Source organism: Rousettus aegyptiacus, unplaced genomic scaffold (genome assembly GCF_014176215.1).
Source record: "Rousettus aegyptiacus isolate mRouAeg1 unplaced genomic scaffold, mRouAeg1.p scaffold_m13_p_2, whole genome shotgun sequence".
Lineage (NCBI taxonomy): Eukaryota > Metazoa > Chordata > Mammalia > Chiroptera > Pteropodidae > Rousettus > Rousettus aegyptiacus.
The window spans coordinates 155,012,167-155,030,033 of NW_023416295.1; the positions used below are offsets into that span (position 1 = coordinate 155,012,167).

Genomic DNA, 17,867 nt, shown 5'->3' on the forward strand with positions numbered 1-17,867 from the left:
AGAAAAACCAGGAAGTGAATAGATAGCCAAAACTTTTTTCAATCTAGCTATAAGTAATAGTCATCCAAAGATACAAAATCTGATTGGGGGAGCCAGAAGGATAGAATACATAATAGTTCAGTAAGAAATGATTTTCAAAAAAATTTTTTTCTCATGTTTAACATTTATTAAGATAATAGAATATATGTATGGTTTTGATAAATAATATACTGATAATACTTATAATGATAATTCAATCCAGACAAATTATATTACTTCTAAGAACTATATAAGTAAAAAGAACTTTTTTAGAATTTTGATTACTTTTAGTTATAGAAATGCATGGTAGAGTGATCATTTAAAATATATTGATGCACAAAACAACAGGGTAAAATTATCTGGGGAATTAAAATTGAAATACAAGACCAAGAAGAAACAAGAATGATATAAAGTTTCCAATTGATAAAAAAAAGAGTTTGTATTGTAACCAAACCCCTTGTGATTTTAATGGCACTAATATTGTTGGCAGCTAAAATTTTAAAATTTAATTCTTAATTAGGCCTTTGTTCATGTTAACCACTCTTTCTGCTCAACTTTTTTTCTCACAAATGTAGTTATACATTGCTGATATGTCTCTTTGCCAAGTAGAAAGAGATAACTTCAGGATCACGCAAAGAATTTATAAATTTTGTTTTGCATAAGAAAAAATATGTCCCCAAAGTAGTTGTGACCAGCTACTGTCATCTGTGACTAAAGAAACACAGATTTCTCTCTCGGTTCCTGGGAACCACCTTCAATCCTTACTCCTTAGGTGAGTGAAAATTCCCTCCTTTTGCTTTTTAGGAGAGATGAATTTGAGAGATCTTGCTCTCCCGTCTGCTTGCTTTAGCCAAATCTAATAAACCTCTGTCTCCAAACACCTGTGTCTCAGTGTTTTAGCTTCCTAGAGTATTGGGCACACGAACCTGAATTTGGGGAGGTGATTCTGCAACAATGACTACATTATTTGCATTTTGTTGGATATATTTAAAACATAATATTACAGTTTTATTTTTTAAATGTCAGTATTTGTAATATATTTTTTGTCATCTTTCTCAAGATAAAAAATTTTAGATGTCCCGTTAAGTGTATGTGAGGAATTATATGTTTAATAAAATTGTTTTAAGGAATACAAGAAAAAAGTTTGAGGACCACAGAGTAAAAAAGTCTTAACTGTGAATGCTGAGAAAATATTGTAGATGTCATAAATTAAATATTTTAAATGTATCTACTAAAATTTATAATTAAAAATAACAATGATAAGGTTTTGATAACATTTCAGATTTATTTTCTTATTCCAGAAGTTCAAACTATAAATATTGCTTCATCAAAATATATCTTTTTATGCTTAGTCATTAGACATTTGGCCAAAACACAGGTTTGATGCATATCCAGAAAGCATAATTATGCCTGGAAAAGTAATACAGAGACCTCTTATAAGTCATTAATTATAAATTAATTTATCCTATATTAAGCTGGTGGAGAATGGGGTATTTATTTATGGCAGTGGACAAAATATGCTTTATCCATAGGAGTGTCTGTTTCTCAACATATCACATTTTATAATTTAAATCAGTTCTCTATTCAAAATACACACTTCAATTTTGTGAGGACCTAGTTATGTTAATGTAACAGTATAGATCTTTATCATTTTCAGAATTCCATTAAAATAGATTTTAATATCCTCATCCCCCTTGGAAAACAAATAAAATGATGCATCACTATTGATAAAATAGTTTTATATTCCTCAAGCTAAAGTTAACTAAGAGTGTTTATCAAATAAAGGTCATTTCCTTAGAGAATAAAATAAATTAATTGGCTTTATATTCTAAATGTTAAATAAACTAGGAACAATAAATATGTTATGTGGATTGTTATATCTAAATGAACTATCACTTTCTTTGTAAACAAACAAATATAAGAATAGCCATAAAAAGCAGAAGTTAAACTATTAAAAAATGGATATATCTTCAAATGGATTTTTTTAAATCCTATAATAATTTTTTTTTTCTTAAAGAACCATATAGGTTGAAGCTTTGGGAAATATGTGATGATCCCTGGAGGAGATTTGGAATATGTATTTACATTAATAGTTCTTTAAAAAAGAAAGAAAGAGAGAAATCAAGACTATTGATTGATGTCATCAAATTATATAATGTATTTATATTTCCTTATTATTAACTCAAACCAGGGTAGCCTCAAAGCGCTATTTTTCAAGTCCTTAGACAGTTTGAGAAAGTAGATGAAAGAATACTGATAGTAGTGAAAATGATCTGAAATTTTTTTTTATACTGGTTTTTTTTATGCTGGAAGTAGTTAATGTGTTACAAAAATGAATGGTTAGCAGTTTACTTTCACTGCCCATCAGTAACATAAAAACCAGTGATGTTGGAACAAGAGCAGAGTCCAAGGAATCAAGGGCACAGACTCCCATTACTTTCTTTTCCTTTCATTATGAAGGGAAATCGACTGCCCAATCCAGTCTTGATTCTACTCTTCCTGCTTCTTCCCAGAGATGCTTCAGCTACGTCTAAACCGTAAGCTACATTTCCAGAAAAGTCTATTGCCCTCCTCTTTCTCATTGTGTCATCTGCTTCTTGATGTCTATCTACTTATTTTCTGATTCCTTGTGAAATGGTCAGTTGTCAAAAGGCTTGGAAGGATCAGTAAATTTTTATTTCTCATGTGAAGAGCGGTATACTCCAATTCTAGAAAACTCAGAGACATAAGGTAGTAACATCTATGAAACATTCACCAAATAAGAATATAAAAGTCTATACCATTCATAAAATATAAAGAATATAAAATTCCAACCCCCCCCCACACACACGCACACCAAAAAAAATTTTTTTAAACTATAACTTCTTTCTTGGCTCATGAAAAGGATCGCAGTGTCTTAGTCATTGTGAAGTGACTCAGTGTCTACATTTTCCCCAACTCAGGGCTTGCCAGGATGGATGTATCACCTAGAGACCAGCCAGGATTTGTGCGTCGGTTCACTTAATCTTTTAGCAAATCCTTAAGGGCTGGTATTGGATCTTGGGAATATAAAGATTAACAAAATGTAAACCCTTTCCTCAATACCTCACAGTATAAAAAAGAGGAGTTGGTGCGCGGATAATGGAATACAGGGCTGAAAACAGAAGCCGGCATTGCGGAATTCTGTGAGAACGCCCACAAAAGAAACCTAACTCCTCGGGGGAACTGATGAAAGGGAAGGGGCATCATCTATGTCTGTATAGAGAAAGCTGTTTTCAAGATATGTCTCATGAAGCAAATAGAGTTTTTCAGATAGACAAGGGCACTTCAGAAAGAGAGAGACATGGACAAGCAGAGCTTCAGAAAGTGCAGCCTATTTGCATGATAATAAATGATGAGCAAAGAGCCTCAGAAGACTAATATTTTCTTCTGGGTGTATACAGTATTATGTTTGGTGATTAGATTAGTTTGGTCTGGCTTTTCTTCCATCACCAGAAAGTGACAGATAGAAAAGAACTAGAGTTGCTTCTGAAACAGTAGTAAAAAGCAATTCATCTCCTCCCTGTGTATTATAAAGTGTCCAAGGTGATGATTTGTTATATGTATATATTGTGAAAGGATCTCCCTCACTGAGTTAATTAACACATCAAAGTCTCAAATATTTACTCTTTTTGTATATGTGTGAGACACGTAAGTTCTATTATCTTATGAAATTTCAGTTACATCAATTATAGGCACCATGTTGTATATTATATCCTCAGACCTCATTCATCTTATAACTAAAAGTTTATACCCTTTTCCTAACCTCTTCCTATTTACTCCACACCCCACCTTTGGCATTCACTTTTCTAATCTTTGTTTCTATTAATCTGATCTTCTTTTTAGATTCCATGCAGTGATACTATGCAGTATTATCTTTCTCTGTCTGGCTTATTTCACTTAACATAATGTCTCAGGACCCAACCATATTGTCACAAAGGACATGATTTTCTTCTTTTTTAAGACTGAATAATATTCCATTATATATAATCACATTTTCTTGAGCTATAAATTTGAAAATTATTCCTATCAAAATACATAATAATTCATGGATTGCTTATATGTAGTTTATGAACAAGTTTACAAATATCACGAGGGTGAATATTTCCACAAGAGAAGCATATTAATGTTTAGCTTACTGAGGTTTTCTGAGTTTCTATGGCATTTTGAGTTGGTCTTTGAAGAATATACTCTCCTATACTCTCGCTGAAGTCTGGCTTTGTTCTGTTTGGTGACAATAGCAAAGATTATCTAGGAAATGGCCACAATAATGATGCCTTTTTAACCCCTCCATGGTTAATACAGACTCCTCTCCTCCACAGGCAATATCTGGTGCTGGTCCCATCAAGTCTGTACATTGGGGTTCCTGAAAAGGCCTGTATCATGCTTAATCACCTGAATGAGACAGTGACACTTAATGTAATTCTGGAGTATGGAACGCAAAACAAGTCCCTCCTCACAGACCTGGTGACAGAGGACTCATCCTACTGTAGCCCCTTAATCGTCAGTATCTCTCTTTTGGATAATAGAGATCATTGGAGAAAGGATACATTGGTTGATGCCTTATACTCTGACCCCAAACAATTAAAAAAAAAATAATGAAAAAAAATGAGAAATGCAGAGTGAATTTCAAATTAGATTCTAAAAATGACACTTCTACTGAGCATGCTTGCATAATGTTTACAAACAGATCTAGTGCAATATATGGCAGATAGCAGTAGTTATAGTAAAGATTTCACCTACTTGTATTACTTCTAAGATAAATAATGTTCATGCCATCACAGATAAAAACACTGAGGTTCATAAAGTTAAGTGACTTATCTAAGATCTCACAACTAATGGTTAATGTATTGCCTAGTAAGCTTTATTACTTAAAGTATTAAATATTTAGTTAATCTTACTGGGTTACAACCAATGATAATATATAATTGTTGTGAAAATGTAGGCATGTTGTTTCCTTCACTATCATTATGGGTTGAAGAATTGGTTCATTTTATTGCAATGACATTTTCCCCCAATTAAACCAATGACTTGTTACTTTCATGTTACACAATCATAATAATCTATAAAACAGTGGAAATAATCCTTGACCTTATTCCCTACTAATTCTCATTGGGCTAACTAGAGAAATGAGAAAATCATAATGGATGAGACATTCAGAAGAGGGTTTGGGCAGGTTCTTCAGCTTCTTTCTGTTTTTCAGATTCCAGAGGTGTCATCTTCCTCAGCGTTCATTATTGTGCAGGTGAAAGGGTCAACCCAGGAGTTCATAAAGAGGAAGTCAATACACATAGCAAAAGCAGAGAGCCTAGTCTTTGTCCAAACAGACAAACCCATCTACAAACCAGGGCAAACAGGTATAAGAAACCAAATGAGCAAGTTCAATTTCAGGGGTGGGGGCCAGGGGCGTTCTCTATTACTTTATTCTGCAGTCATGGAAGTCTTAGCCTATTATTACTGTGCTATTATCCTGGATTCCCATTGGAGGATTTCATGGGAAAAATCTCTGTTTCAGTGAAATTCCGCATTGTCTCTGTGGATGTCAATTTTCACCCCTTGAATGAAACGGTGAGTCTCATAACAATGGGTGAGGTTGGGAGAAACAGGCTAAAAGTTAAAGCCCATTCTTTTGGAGAACTTGAAACCAATATGAGGTATCTAACTCTAGTACAGAAAGATTTCATAAGAGTACCATTGCTATAAGTTAAGAGAAATCAGTTCATCAATTACATTGTTAAAATAAATATTCAGTTTAAATTACCTTCTTAAAGATACCAGTTATTTTTATTGAACAACAACAACAAAAATAAGTGTATTTGATTTCTCTCTTAAGAAATGGAGAATTTCTTAGGCTAAATATCATCTGCAAAATAAATTTATTCAGATCTTTTTTACCTAAGCATAGGTTTCCTCAACTGTACATTATTTGAGAAAGAGAAAGTCCTGAGTTCTTAGGAGATGTATGTCCCAAATTAAATATATAAAGTGCTATGAACCAAACTGGGGCACAATTCCTGTTCGGACAATATACAGACTCACTTTCTCTGATCCAGATACTCTATCAATGCCGATGTCATGGTTTTCTCATTCTGAACTCTATCTCATACTTATATTATTTCTTTCTTTTCAGTTCCCAGTGATTTATATTGAGGTAGGTAAAACATTACATACCTCAATTACAATGAAGACTTACTTCATTATGTCAAATTGCCTCTTTGCCTCCTTCACCCCACTAGCCATTCACCAAAGCTATATAAAACTGTTTTCCCTGTCATTCTTAAAACCTTTGCAGAGTGGATAAGATTTAAATGGAGAAAAAAAAAATTCCCTGAGATGATGCAATTTAGTGACCCTTCCAATATTTCTGACCACAATAAATACATATAGCCTCAAAAAGAGGTATTCTAACCTGCAATATCCCATTGCTTATAAATTTCTTGCCCTTTTTTCAAACTAGAATTCTTAGAAAACTTTGTTAATATCTTTCGTGCCAATTTACCAAATATCAATTATCCAACTCTCAACGTCACCCTTCCTGAAAAGCTGTATCTCTACTTAAAAAGTACATATATCAATTGTTTATATGAACTTACAATGTTTTTACCTGTAGAATCCCAAGGGGAATCGAATTTTCCAATGGCAACAGCTCAAATTGCAAGGGGGACTCAGCCAGCTTTCTTTCCCACTCTCAGTGGAGCCCAGTCTGGGTCACTACAAGGTCAAGCTGGAGAAGGAGTCAGGGATAAAAATAACACATTCCTTTGAGGTGAATGAATATGGTAAGAATTCTGCATGTGTCCAAGAAATTTATAACAGAGTATTTAAGATTGAATAACTTGTAGACATAGGTGACAAGCAAAGATCTAGTATATAATAGTAATCTACCAAAATCACAGAGCCAATAAAAAGGAAGAGAGATTTTAATAAGTTTATTTGGCCATATTTAAACTTAAATTGTTAATCAATACATTGTGTTACCTATATGTACCTGTTGACATATCTTATAATTAAGATATTTCCTGAGATTATCTGCTGGCTGTCTATAATCTACACCTACCATATTCTAATCATAGCAAGCAGACATGGAATCATCTTATTAGCTACCAGTTATGTAGATTTTCTAATGTAACTTAAATATATTATGCCATGGATGAGGAAACCTATAACAAAAACATAATTTCTAAAACTCACCGGAACTGCCATAAGAATTATAGAAGAAATATTTATTATCTGAATAGTTAACATTACACTACTGTGGGAGGGGCTGAAAAAGTAAGGGTCCAGCAGGAGAAGTTGGTGGATCAGAGGAAATTACTAACCAATTCTCTTGAAACAATGGTAGGGATGAATAAATCAGAACTTACAAGGGCACTTTCAGCTGCCAGAGTGAACCATGAAGAGAAACTGATAGAAGGACCTATGGAAAGCTATTACTTCTTCATATGTACCATTTTAATATTTCTATAACCAAATGTCTGGTGGTAGTCCTATGGCCTCTGATTGTCAGCAGGGCTAGCAGTCGGAAGAAGAACTGGACACAGAGGGAAAGGATTATAACAAATTGAAACCTACTGGCCTCTGTATCTGTTACCACATCTAACCATGATAATCTTCAGAGACTTATGGTGTTGCTTTCTTTCCACCTGTGAAATCTTGAACAAATTCAGACAAAGAGAGTCCAGGAAATGCAGTACCGACTTAAACAAGTTGATATGGTACAAACTGCTCATGGTTATAAATGGCATTTTCTTTCTCAGTAGCATCCCTGCTGCTCTGTATTGCAATTGAAATCATTTCATGTGATCTTATTATAAGGTTCTGTAATAGAATCATTACTAATGCTTACAAGATCTCCTACCCACTCTCACCCTTTTTTTCTCTTCTATTGACAACAGTTTTGCCCAAATTTGAGGTCCAAGTGAAAATGCCCAAGATTATTGGTTTTCTCGATGAAGCATTTGTAGTATCTGTGTGTGGCCTGTGAGTTACATTTTTTTAAATCTAATTTCTATTTTCCTATTCTATTTGTATTGCAAATAACTGCTACTGAACTCTGAAGTATTTTAATTAGAGAAGGAATGACTGACTAACTTGTCTGAGCCCTGACTAGGAAGCAGAGATGGTAGCATATGACACTTTTACTACTACTAATAAAATTATTTACTGAATATTTCAGGTGTACAACTTGGTGACCACAAACTGAGTAATTTATAAACAATAAAAATTTATTGCTCACAGTTTTAGAGACTGGGAAATCCAAGATCAAGTTTCCAGCGTGGTCAAATTCTAGTGAAGGTCCTTTTTCTGATCCATAGCTAGTTCCTTCTCACATGGTAGAAGAGGCAAGAGCTCTTTCTGGAACCTCTTTTATAAAGATAGTACTCTCATTCATGAAGGCTCCACCCTCATGGTTTAAGTACTTCCCAAAGACCTCACACTGTAATACTATCCTCTTAGGGAGTTAGGATTTCAACATATGAACTTTAGGGAACACAAACATTTCGACTGTACCACATCATATCCTTCCATCAGATTTGGCAGAATAGGACTAAGTCATTATGATACTATTCATTTATAAAATTTTGTTTTATACTAGTGCTTTTCCATTTTATTTCTCATTTATCCTCTTAAAATGTATATGAATTAGGGAGCACCTAGAAATCCACTCTCTACATATCCTTTCCCCGCCCCCAATACAATTTAAGAGGTGTTGTTAAAGCCAGATTTATAACCTAGATAGTCTGACAGCAGAGAAAGAAAGAAAGAAGACGGGCTTATAATAAAATCTTTGAAAGGGAGGAAAGATGTAAGAAAAACTACAATGCTAATTCTCCTTTGGGAGGTGTTTCAAAAAAGATCAGTAAGTATTTTCTCTTAGAGTTATAGATGTATACCTACTTAGGTAATTAAGACACAGTTCCAGAATAAGTGCTTTTAAAGTACAAATACTACAGAAGGAAAAATAATTGCTGTAGATGAATAAGATGGATGTGCGAATGTATCAAATCATGAGAAAAACATCTGAGTTATTTATATTAAGTACCTTTTTGTATGACTGCTCTGTTGTTATAGATACACATATGGGAAGCCTGTCCCTGGTCTGGTGACAATTAATGTATGCAGAAAATATTCACAGCATCGTTTTGCCTGTCATGGAAGACGTCCACAAAATCTCTGTGAAGAATTAAGTCAACAGGTATATTGAAACTACTCTCTCCAAGACACTAACACTAGATCTAATTTTCTCCTGGATTATAATACAATGGAGGATGCAATAAAATGCTGTATTGTGAATATAATACGAGAGTAGCGTTTGAAATAGTCACCTTGAAAAATTGTGGAGTAAGGGAAACAATGTATGATTCCCTGGCAATGTTAGAACCCCAATTGAGGGTTGGGCTCATGGACTTATGATGATATTTATTTGTTTAGTTTCATAATTTCCTTCCAACAGCAATCAACATGCCAGGCCAGGTATAAAAGCATAAAAGGGTATGGAAGTATCAAAAGTTGGCTTTTATCAAACAGATCAGAGAAGAAGAATGTGACAGATGTTAAGAATTTGGCTGGTGGTATGATCAAATGGCATACTATGGAATCTAAACTGCATATGGATGAATATGAAACCAGTATCAGGTTGAGGAGAGGGAGACTTAGAGAGACAGTGGCCTGGGGGCCTCAATTACATCGAAGAAAGGTAATAACTAAGGAAAACAGCAGAAAGTAGAATATGTTGTATTAAACATTAAAATGTATAAATTACTGATTTCAGGCTTAAGAGTGCATAGAAGTCCAGGGTGAGGCAGTGTGAATGGGCACTGTAAAGGTATGGAAAAGAAAGTTATCAAAGCTGCAGAGAGCTACTAAGCGAAAGAGTAAGATGATAAATATGATAATGAATGTCAAGATAAACATTGATAAGCAGGATGAACATGAGAGAAATCTAGCTGCCAAAATCTTTAATATACCAGACTAAGATTTTTTTAAAAGCGAGTCATGACCTCTATGTATAAATAAACCAAATATGATTAAATTTTATGACGCAATAAATATTTTAATGTAAGTACAAAAATAAAAAAAAAAATCTTTATTAAAACACAGTTCCCAATATTTAGTTTGGAAATCCGATTACAGTCATGAGTCGCATAATGATGTTTCAGTCAATGACAGACCTGGTCCACTTCCTTCATAATGACATAGTGCAACGCGTTACTTACATGTTTGTGGTGATACTGGTGTAAACGAACCCACTTCTCTGCCACGCCTATAAAAGTATAGCACATACAACTATGTACTTTCTATACTCTAAGTTTTATTGTATACTATTTTTACTTATAAAAATGTTATTGTAAAACAGTATGCTGCGCCACGCAGGCAGCACCTTCATACCCATCATATTTTCCATATCTCTATCACTTTCTCTTGCACTTGATTTACTTTTGTGTTGTTTTTTTACAGTAACATGTTGTACAGGCCTGCAGCCTGGGAGCAAAAGGCTATCCCATATAGCATAGGTGTGTAGTAGGCTATGCTATCCAGGTTTGTTTAAGTGCACTTTACTCTGTGATGCTCACACAACTACCTAATGACACATTTCTCAGAATGTATCTCCATCATTAAGTGACTGTACTGAAGTAATTCATTTATTCAATGAATATATATGTTTTATTAATGTCTGAGACATTGAGAAAATACAGTCGAGAAAATATAATCATTAGTTGATATTTAGGTGAAGGTGGTTACAGAGGTTTCTTAGAATATGCTATGTCTGAGTTGAGTTTAGAAGAGCAGTAACTGATGGCCAAGATAAGAACGGGAGAATGTTAGCATTTAAAGAACAACATATGCAAAAAATAGAATTATAAAATACTGTCACACATTTGGACACTACATGAATTTTAGCATGGCAGTTGCTGGACAGACTTTCAGAGAGGAAGGGAGAAGGCAAAGATTGGCAAGAGTTAACTCAATGATTAATGAAGACATTTTATGACATTTTGGGGCTTGGTAAAAGGTAAGCAAAACATTTGTAAAATTTCCCTCTATAGCCAATAAAAAATTTTCATAGATTGGTAACCGAATTTTTTGAAAAAAAAAAAATCAGAAGACCCAAGAATTCTCTTTCTTTCTCTTCAGGCAGACAGTAAAGGCTGTTTCACACAACTCATAAAGACTAAATTATTTCAGCTGACACAAAGAGGGTATGACATGAAAATAAAAGTGGAAGCCAAGATCAGAGAGGAGGGAACAGGTTTGTATTATTTTTTAATATTAATAATTCATCTAGTTATTAATTTAGGAAACATCAAATTTTCATTTCATGTAAAACACTTTATTATTCTGAGAACTATGAAAATGGCTTGATCCCTACTCTCAAGGAATTAGAAATTTAAAAAATATTATATATATATGTATATGTTTATATATATGTATATACATATATGTATAACCATAATAAAATTACCACAAGAAATGTAAAACCTAAGAGCTAAATGAATATGAAGAGAAATAATTAATTCTAAAACAAAGCCAAAGAAAGCTTTATAAAGTGGTATTTTAGCTGATTTGTATATAATGAATAACATTTTGAAAGATAGTGATGGACTGGGAAAGCATGATAAACATAAAACAAATGTGTTTGGTCTCAGAAAAATCTGAAAATGTAGGTTGAAGCTAAAATATATAGAAAAGTAAAGTAAATCACATACTGAAGAGGTTAGACTTTATTATGAAAAGCATTGTATATCTTTAGATATATTTGAGGATGACCTAAATAAATTGATATTTTTAAAAGATAATTCTAACAGACATGAAGAGGACAGGCTAGTTGAAAAATGTGTTACAATGCGATAGATCGGAATATTACTCAAAGATGACCCCTAATATTATAAATTTGGAAACTGAAAAATAGAAATACCATTTATCAGATAAGGAGTGGATGAAAAAAAACTATGTTGATGAGAATGTGTCCAAGATAATTAATTATAATTTGGAATATCAAAATGGAAGTTGATTTAATTCAGCAGATAATTTTAAAAAGAAATCCAAGACAAGATTGGGACCAGAAATGTAAATATGGAACCACTCCCATATCCTCCTAAGAGTAAATGCAGTTGTTCTGAAAGTGAGCTAATTTAGCATTGCTAAATTGAGGTTAGAGGCAGACAAAGATGGTATTTTGTTATGTTGGAGTAAAGTGGAACGAAGTAAGGAGGTGAGTTGAATATAGTTCAACTGAACTTATTTCTTTTTCAGGGTTGGAATTAACTGGCTATGGATCATGTGAAATCACAAATACCTTAAGCAAAATAAAATTTACAAAAGTGGATTCACATTATAGACGTGGACTCCCTTTCTTTGGGCAGGTAAAATATTCTTTCAATATACCCATAATTTGTCTTTTAAGGAAATAAGTTTTTAAATCAAAATTTATTATAAAAATGAATATTTACAGTAAGAAACTACATTACATAAATTACAAACTTAAAAAAGCAAATGTCACCACAAATCCAGAAAAATAAGGCATTTTTTATTAATTAACTTTCTAACATACCTCTATAACACATATTTTCTAAGTAGCTTGGCTGCACACTTTCTGATTGCCTCTTTATAAACAATGATTTTATAGTATAATTTTCTATAAAAATAAAGAGATACTCTTTCATGTAGACGATTGAATTTTTTATTATTGATAGCTTTTAAAAGTTTTTTTTTCAGTTTCAAGACTCCATATTGACAATAATTTTGGCAAATTTTAAGATTGATATCCAATTTAGTAAACTATCAATTTTCTTTCATAAAGAGATATGAGATTTCTGGACATTTTAAAATTTCTCTTGTAGTAACTAATCTTTGAATTGACAGTATATACCCAATATCCCTATTTTAGTGGCATGCTATGAATTTTATATCATCTTCATTTATTCTAGTATTTCGTATCAAATTGGTAAGAAATTAGTCAACGCATAGATCTGGTTAGGCAAGGTCATTTCAGGTTGGGAGAAGAGCATGAGAAAACTGAAGACCTGAAAGATGAATATGACTTGCCCAGAAATTTAAGAAAGATGGGGGAATATCCGGGGCTGTAGGTATGGAACAGCTTTTAAAGAACAAAGATCTAAGAGGTAGCCAGTGTGATTGGTTGAGATAGAAGATATAATTGAATTAATTGACCGAATAGTTGCAGGTAAGCTAGAACAGATCTTCAAAGGCTCTCTTCAGAATTTTGGATTGAGAAATTGCTGAAGGTTTTAAAGAGAGTAACATGATCAATTTAGCTCAGACTGTATAGAGAATGGTTTGAAGGATGAAACAGCAAGAAGGTAAACTGCATAAGATTAAATAGAAAGCTACTAGAAAGCTATTGTGTTTTTCACTGGAATGGTAGCAATGGATTTGGAGAGAAGTAAATAACAATAAAATATGCTTTACAGGAGAAGAGACAGTTCTTACCAATGGGTTAGCTGTAGGCAGTGAAAGAGAAAATGACACACACACACAAAAAGCCCTTGGTATCCCTTCATAAACTATTGGATAAATAGAAGCACCATATACTAAGATAGAGACATGAAGAAGTTTGGAGAAGGTAACATAATGAGTCCACTTTTGGATATTCTCAGTTGAATGCTCATAAGTTATCTAAATTGAAATACCAAAGAGAAAAATAGTTTAGAGCCTAAGAAAGCGAATCTTATTTTCAGATTCTAAAATCTTTAGTAAATGACAGTGACCAAGAGGTCAGTGGAGACCATGACAAAGAATGGAGGGAAGATGTTACAGCTATATAACACTTGAAACCAGCTATCACTTTCATATTTCTAGGTTCTTCTAGTTGACGAGAAGGATCAGCCAATCCCCAATAAAACTCTAGTTGTCGATGTGAATCCAAGTGCATACCGATCCGACTTTACTACTAATGAGCACGGTTTGGTGAACATTTCCATTGATACCACCAACTTCACATCTTCTTCAATTATGGTTACGGTAAGCTCAAAGGAGCATCTGGAACTAAAAAGATAGAAATCACAGGAGCCATGTAATTTAAGGATATATGAGAAGCGTTTGAACTCTAGGGATAAAAAAAAAAGATGACAAAAGAGTAAAATAGAAATTTAACAATGTGGAGACAAATTATAAAAAACAAAAAATTCTCTGTCAAAAATCTTTTCCCTTAAGTCAACTCTATTTACAACATGATCTAGTTTCTGGAGATAGTTATTAGATGATCTTGATATTCCCTTGAAAAATTCAATATTGTTACAATTTTATTACAAATTAGGTTTTTCTTCATTTCGTTGGTATACCATTCTTTTTGTGTTGAATATTCAGATGATCTTGTACAAGTTACGCTCATAAGGGTATTAAGTAAAAGTGAATGTGAGTAAATAATATCTTCTAAACCTGTATCACATAACCTAAAATAAGCTTAAGGAAAAGTCATTCACAGGCTATGCTTTATTTGAGAAAGCAGCCTATAATGGAACCAAGTAAGCATGGTTCACATAAAATCTTCAGTGAATTACAGAGAGTGACTAACGTATACATGATATATTAATTTTTAAAAAATAGCCTACTTAAGACCTTTATGTTTTCCATTAGGTCACTTACAAACAGAATATCCACTGTTATGATAATTGGTGGCTTCAAGAATTTCATTCACAAGCACAGCACACTGCAAGGCACGTTTTCTCCCCAAGCAAGAGTTATGTTCACCTTGAACTTTTTCCTGGGACCATAGCCTGTGGAAAAACCCAAGAGATCCGGGTATACTACATCCTGAATGGACAGATTCTGAAGGATGAAAAAGAGTTAACCTTCTATTATTTGGTGAGAATAAAACCACTGTAGCTCTTCCTAATTGTGTAAACCCCCAAAAGATTAGGTTCCTATCTAAGTAATGCCCTTTATATCAATATATATATATATGTATTTTTGTTTTTATGTTTGAAGAGAAATTGCTTTCAGTAGTTAAGTAAGTAAAAGATAAGAATCAAGAATTAATTCAACAAGAAATAAAAATTTCAAACAATTTTCTGGAAAGCTATTCAATTTTGACATTAATTGGAGAAGTGAAAATTAAAACAATAAAGAAGTAACATTTTATACTTATAATGATTCAAAATAATTTAAGAAGTTTATGACTGGTGTAATTACATGGAAAGGTATATTCACAGGCATGTTATAAATTGGTATAATATTTTTGAGGCTGATATACCTATTTATGTCCCCAAATTAAACATATTCAAAGCCAGTAGTTACCCAAGTATGTAATTTTTAGAAGAAAAAAAAGTATATGTAGGAAATTCTGTATAGAAAAATTAACTATAAGTAACATTCTTTAAAATTCTATGAAAAAGTAAAAAAATTGACCGTAACTTAAAATTTTAGCTTTATTGCTTCTGACTTATGTGCCCTTGGGTAATTTACCTAATCTCATTGGTAAAGAGAAATGTCCGTCATCTCACCTGAATACTAGAGGTGCCATTTATGACTATTTCATGAGGTTACTGTGCAAATTAAATTCTAAAACTAAATTATTTAGTTCAGTGCTTGGCACATAGAGAGGGTCATATTCAGTTTTTTAAAATATAAACAATAGTGAATACTTACATATATTTTCTACCCGCCTTCATTACAGGTTGCTTTGCATGTGATAGATGTTAAAATATTTTCTAAAAACATGTAAATTTGAAATATTAATATTCATGATAGAAAGTAAATGTTAAATAAAATACAAAAACATTGTAAAAGTATATGTTTGTTATTTAAAGTATGTAACTATACATATAGAAAAATATTAGAAGAGAAATTTAGTGATCCAAAACACCTTTTGGGCTGGAGTAGTGAGATTATTGTTTACTTATATATTATAAATATATTTAATTAAATTTAATGTATGCTTTAAAACAATAATGAATGCATTTTCCTCTGTCTTCAGATCAAAGCAAAAGGAAGCATCTTCCAGTCAGGAATTCATGTAATGTCCATTGAATCAGGAGACAGTAAGTACCTTCAGTAATTTTTGTTTTTTCTCTCATTGTCAAATCCTGAACATTTTAGTGAGAATAAGTTACTTTTACATTAAAGAAAGTGGTCAACTTCTTCCATCAACCAGAGATCAGAAAGCTGGTACAAAAGGATGCCATGCTAGGTTTATTTTAGTCCATTTAGTATTTTTTATAGCATTTCTATATTTTAAAGTTTATTCTCAATGTAAAGTATATTTACTTTATAATTGTTTTCAAAATGCAGAAAATGATTGAAAAATGCAAAAAATTACCAAAGAAAAATTTTACTCCGAATGATTTTGTATTAGTTTCCTATTGCTTCTGCAATAGACTACTATACCCTTGCTGCCTTAAAACCATGCAGATTTATTATTTTACAATTCTGTAGGTCAGAAGTCTCACAGGGGTAATATCAAAGTGTCAGAAGGGTTACATTTTTTCTGGGACTCAAGATGATTATCTGTTTCCTGGCCTCTTCCAGCTTGTAAAGACCTCTTGTATTCCTTAATTTGTAGCCTCTTATTCTCTCCCTTCAATGTCAGCAGCATGTTGTCTTCAAATCTCTCTCTTACATTCCTGCCCCTATCTTTTAAACATCAATCATAATTACATTGAGCCCATTTGGATAACCCATCTCAAGGTCCTTGACTTAATCACATCTGCAAAGTCCTTTTGCTATATAAAGTACCATATACACAAGTTTCTGAGATTATGATATGGATATCTTTGTAGGGGATATTATTCTGCCTATCTCGGACTGTCTTCTGTTTCCAAAAATTCATACTGATCCCATATGTAAAATGCATTCACATCATGCCAACATCTCCAAAAACCTTGATAGCATTTAGTCCAAAAAAATTTCATGTAAATCTCATCAACTCAAAGTCTCAATATTATCATCTCAATCATCTAAATTAAGTGTTGATAATATCCTGGATATAACCCATTCTAGGACAAAAAGAGTCCCAATTCCAAGAAATTTTGAAATCCAGCTACACAAACAATACTAAGTTTCAAGACCTGGCAAAAATCCTCTTTAGTTCATGTTTCTGCCCTGTAGGCTCAAGGCTCCATTCTTAGAATTAATCTTTCTTTTTCATGAAGGATATCATATGTTTGCAACTGAGTAGTTTTATTAGTTTGTTTCCTACCTGTGGAATTTGATGAGTCTAAATCCTTCTTTCATTTTATACTCTATCTGCCCCTTTTGATCCAAGCCAACAGTATTTCTGCTGATATAAATTTCTCAAAAAACTTGTGGGTCTCCCATATCTCACATGGACTCACTCCATTAAATAAGACTCTTTGCCACAGACTTCTCTCGAATAATTTTATCTCTCTTTTCAGCTATTGCTGAGATAGCTGAGATGATCTATGAGTCATACATTTAATTTCTTCATAGAGTCTTTATGTGACTTAATACCCTGATCTTTTTTTCTGAGATATTAGCAAAAGCCTATCTACCACACTGGCTTTTTCTGTAGAGCACAACTTCCTGACAGAGAATCTTAATTTTAGTGTCTTTTAAAATTTTACAAAGTTGAGAATTTCCTAAATTATGAAGTCTTGTTTCCTTTTAGATTAACAATTCTTCCCTATTTTTTTCTTACCTTCTGCATTTTACAATAAGCAGGAAAAGAAAAAGACAAAAACAAACAAACAAACAAACAAACAAAAACCTTAGGCTGAACCTTTTACACCTTACTGGGAAATCTCCTCAGCTATATATCCAAGTTTACCATTTACAAGATTTACTTTCTACATAATTGTAAGACTCAGATAAGCTTTCTTCCACTAATAGCAAGAATCTCCTTCAGCCCACTT

The 17,867-nt window shown here is 32.8% G+C and overlaps 1 protein-coding gene across 1 annotated transcript in view; it reads left to right on the plus strand.

Moving 5' to 3' along the window:
• The first annotated feature begins 2,367 nt into the window (after nucleotides 1-2,367).
• Nucleotides 2,368-17,867, plus strand: part of LOC107501660 (pregnancy zone protein-like) — a 38,741-nt gene continuing 23,241 nt past the window's right edge. The window contains exons 1-13 of the mRNA XM_016128044.2: nucleotides 2,368-2,555; nucleotides 4,359-4,539; nucleotides 5,240-5,393; nucleotides 5,552-5,604; nucleotides 6,167-6,187; nucleotides 6,647-6,815; nucleotides 7,932-8,016; nucleotides 9,109-9,232; nucleotides 11,173-11,287; nucleotides 12,292-12,401; nucleotides 13,858-14,019; nucleotides 14,635-14,862; nucleotides 15,974-16,037. Coding sequence (XP_015983530.2) covers nucleotides 2,404-2,555; nucleotides 4,359-4,539; nucleotides 5,240-5,393; nucleotides 5,552-5,604; nucleotides 6,167-6,187; nucleotides 6,647-6,815; nucleotides 7,932-8,016; nucleotides 9,109-9,232; nucleotides 11,173-11,287; nucleotides 12,292-12,401; nucleotides 13,858-14,019; nucleotides 14,635-14,862; nucleotides 15,974-16,037 — 1,618 coding nt within the window. The 5' untranslated portion in view covers nucleotides 2,368-2,403. The remainder of the gene's footprint in view (nucleotides 2,556-4,358; nucleotides 4,540-5,239; nucleotides 5,394-5,551; nucleotides 5,605-6,166; nucleotides 6,188-6,646; nucleotides 6,816-7,931; nucleotides 8,017-9,108; nucleotides 9,233-11,172; nucleotides 11,288-12,291; nucleotides 12,402-13,857; nucleotides 14,020-14,634; nucleotides 14,863-15,973; nucleotides 16,038-17,867) is intronic.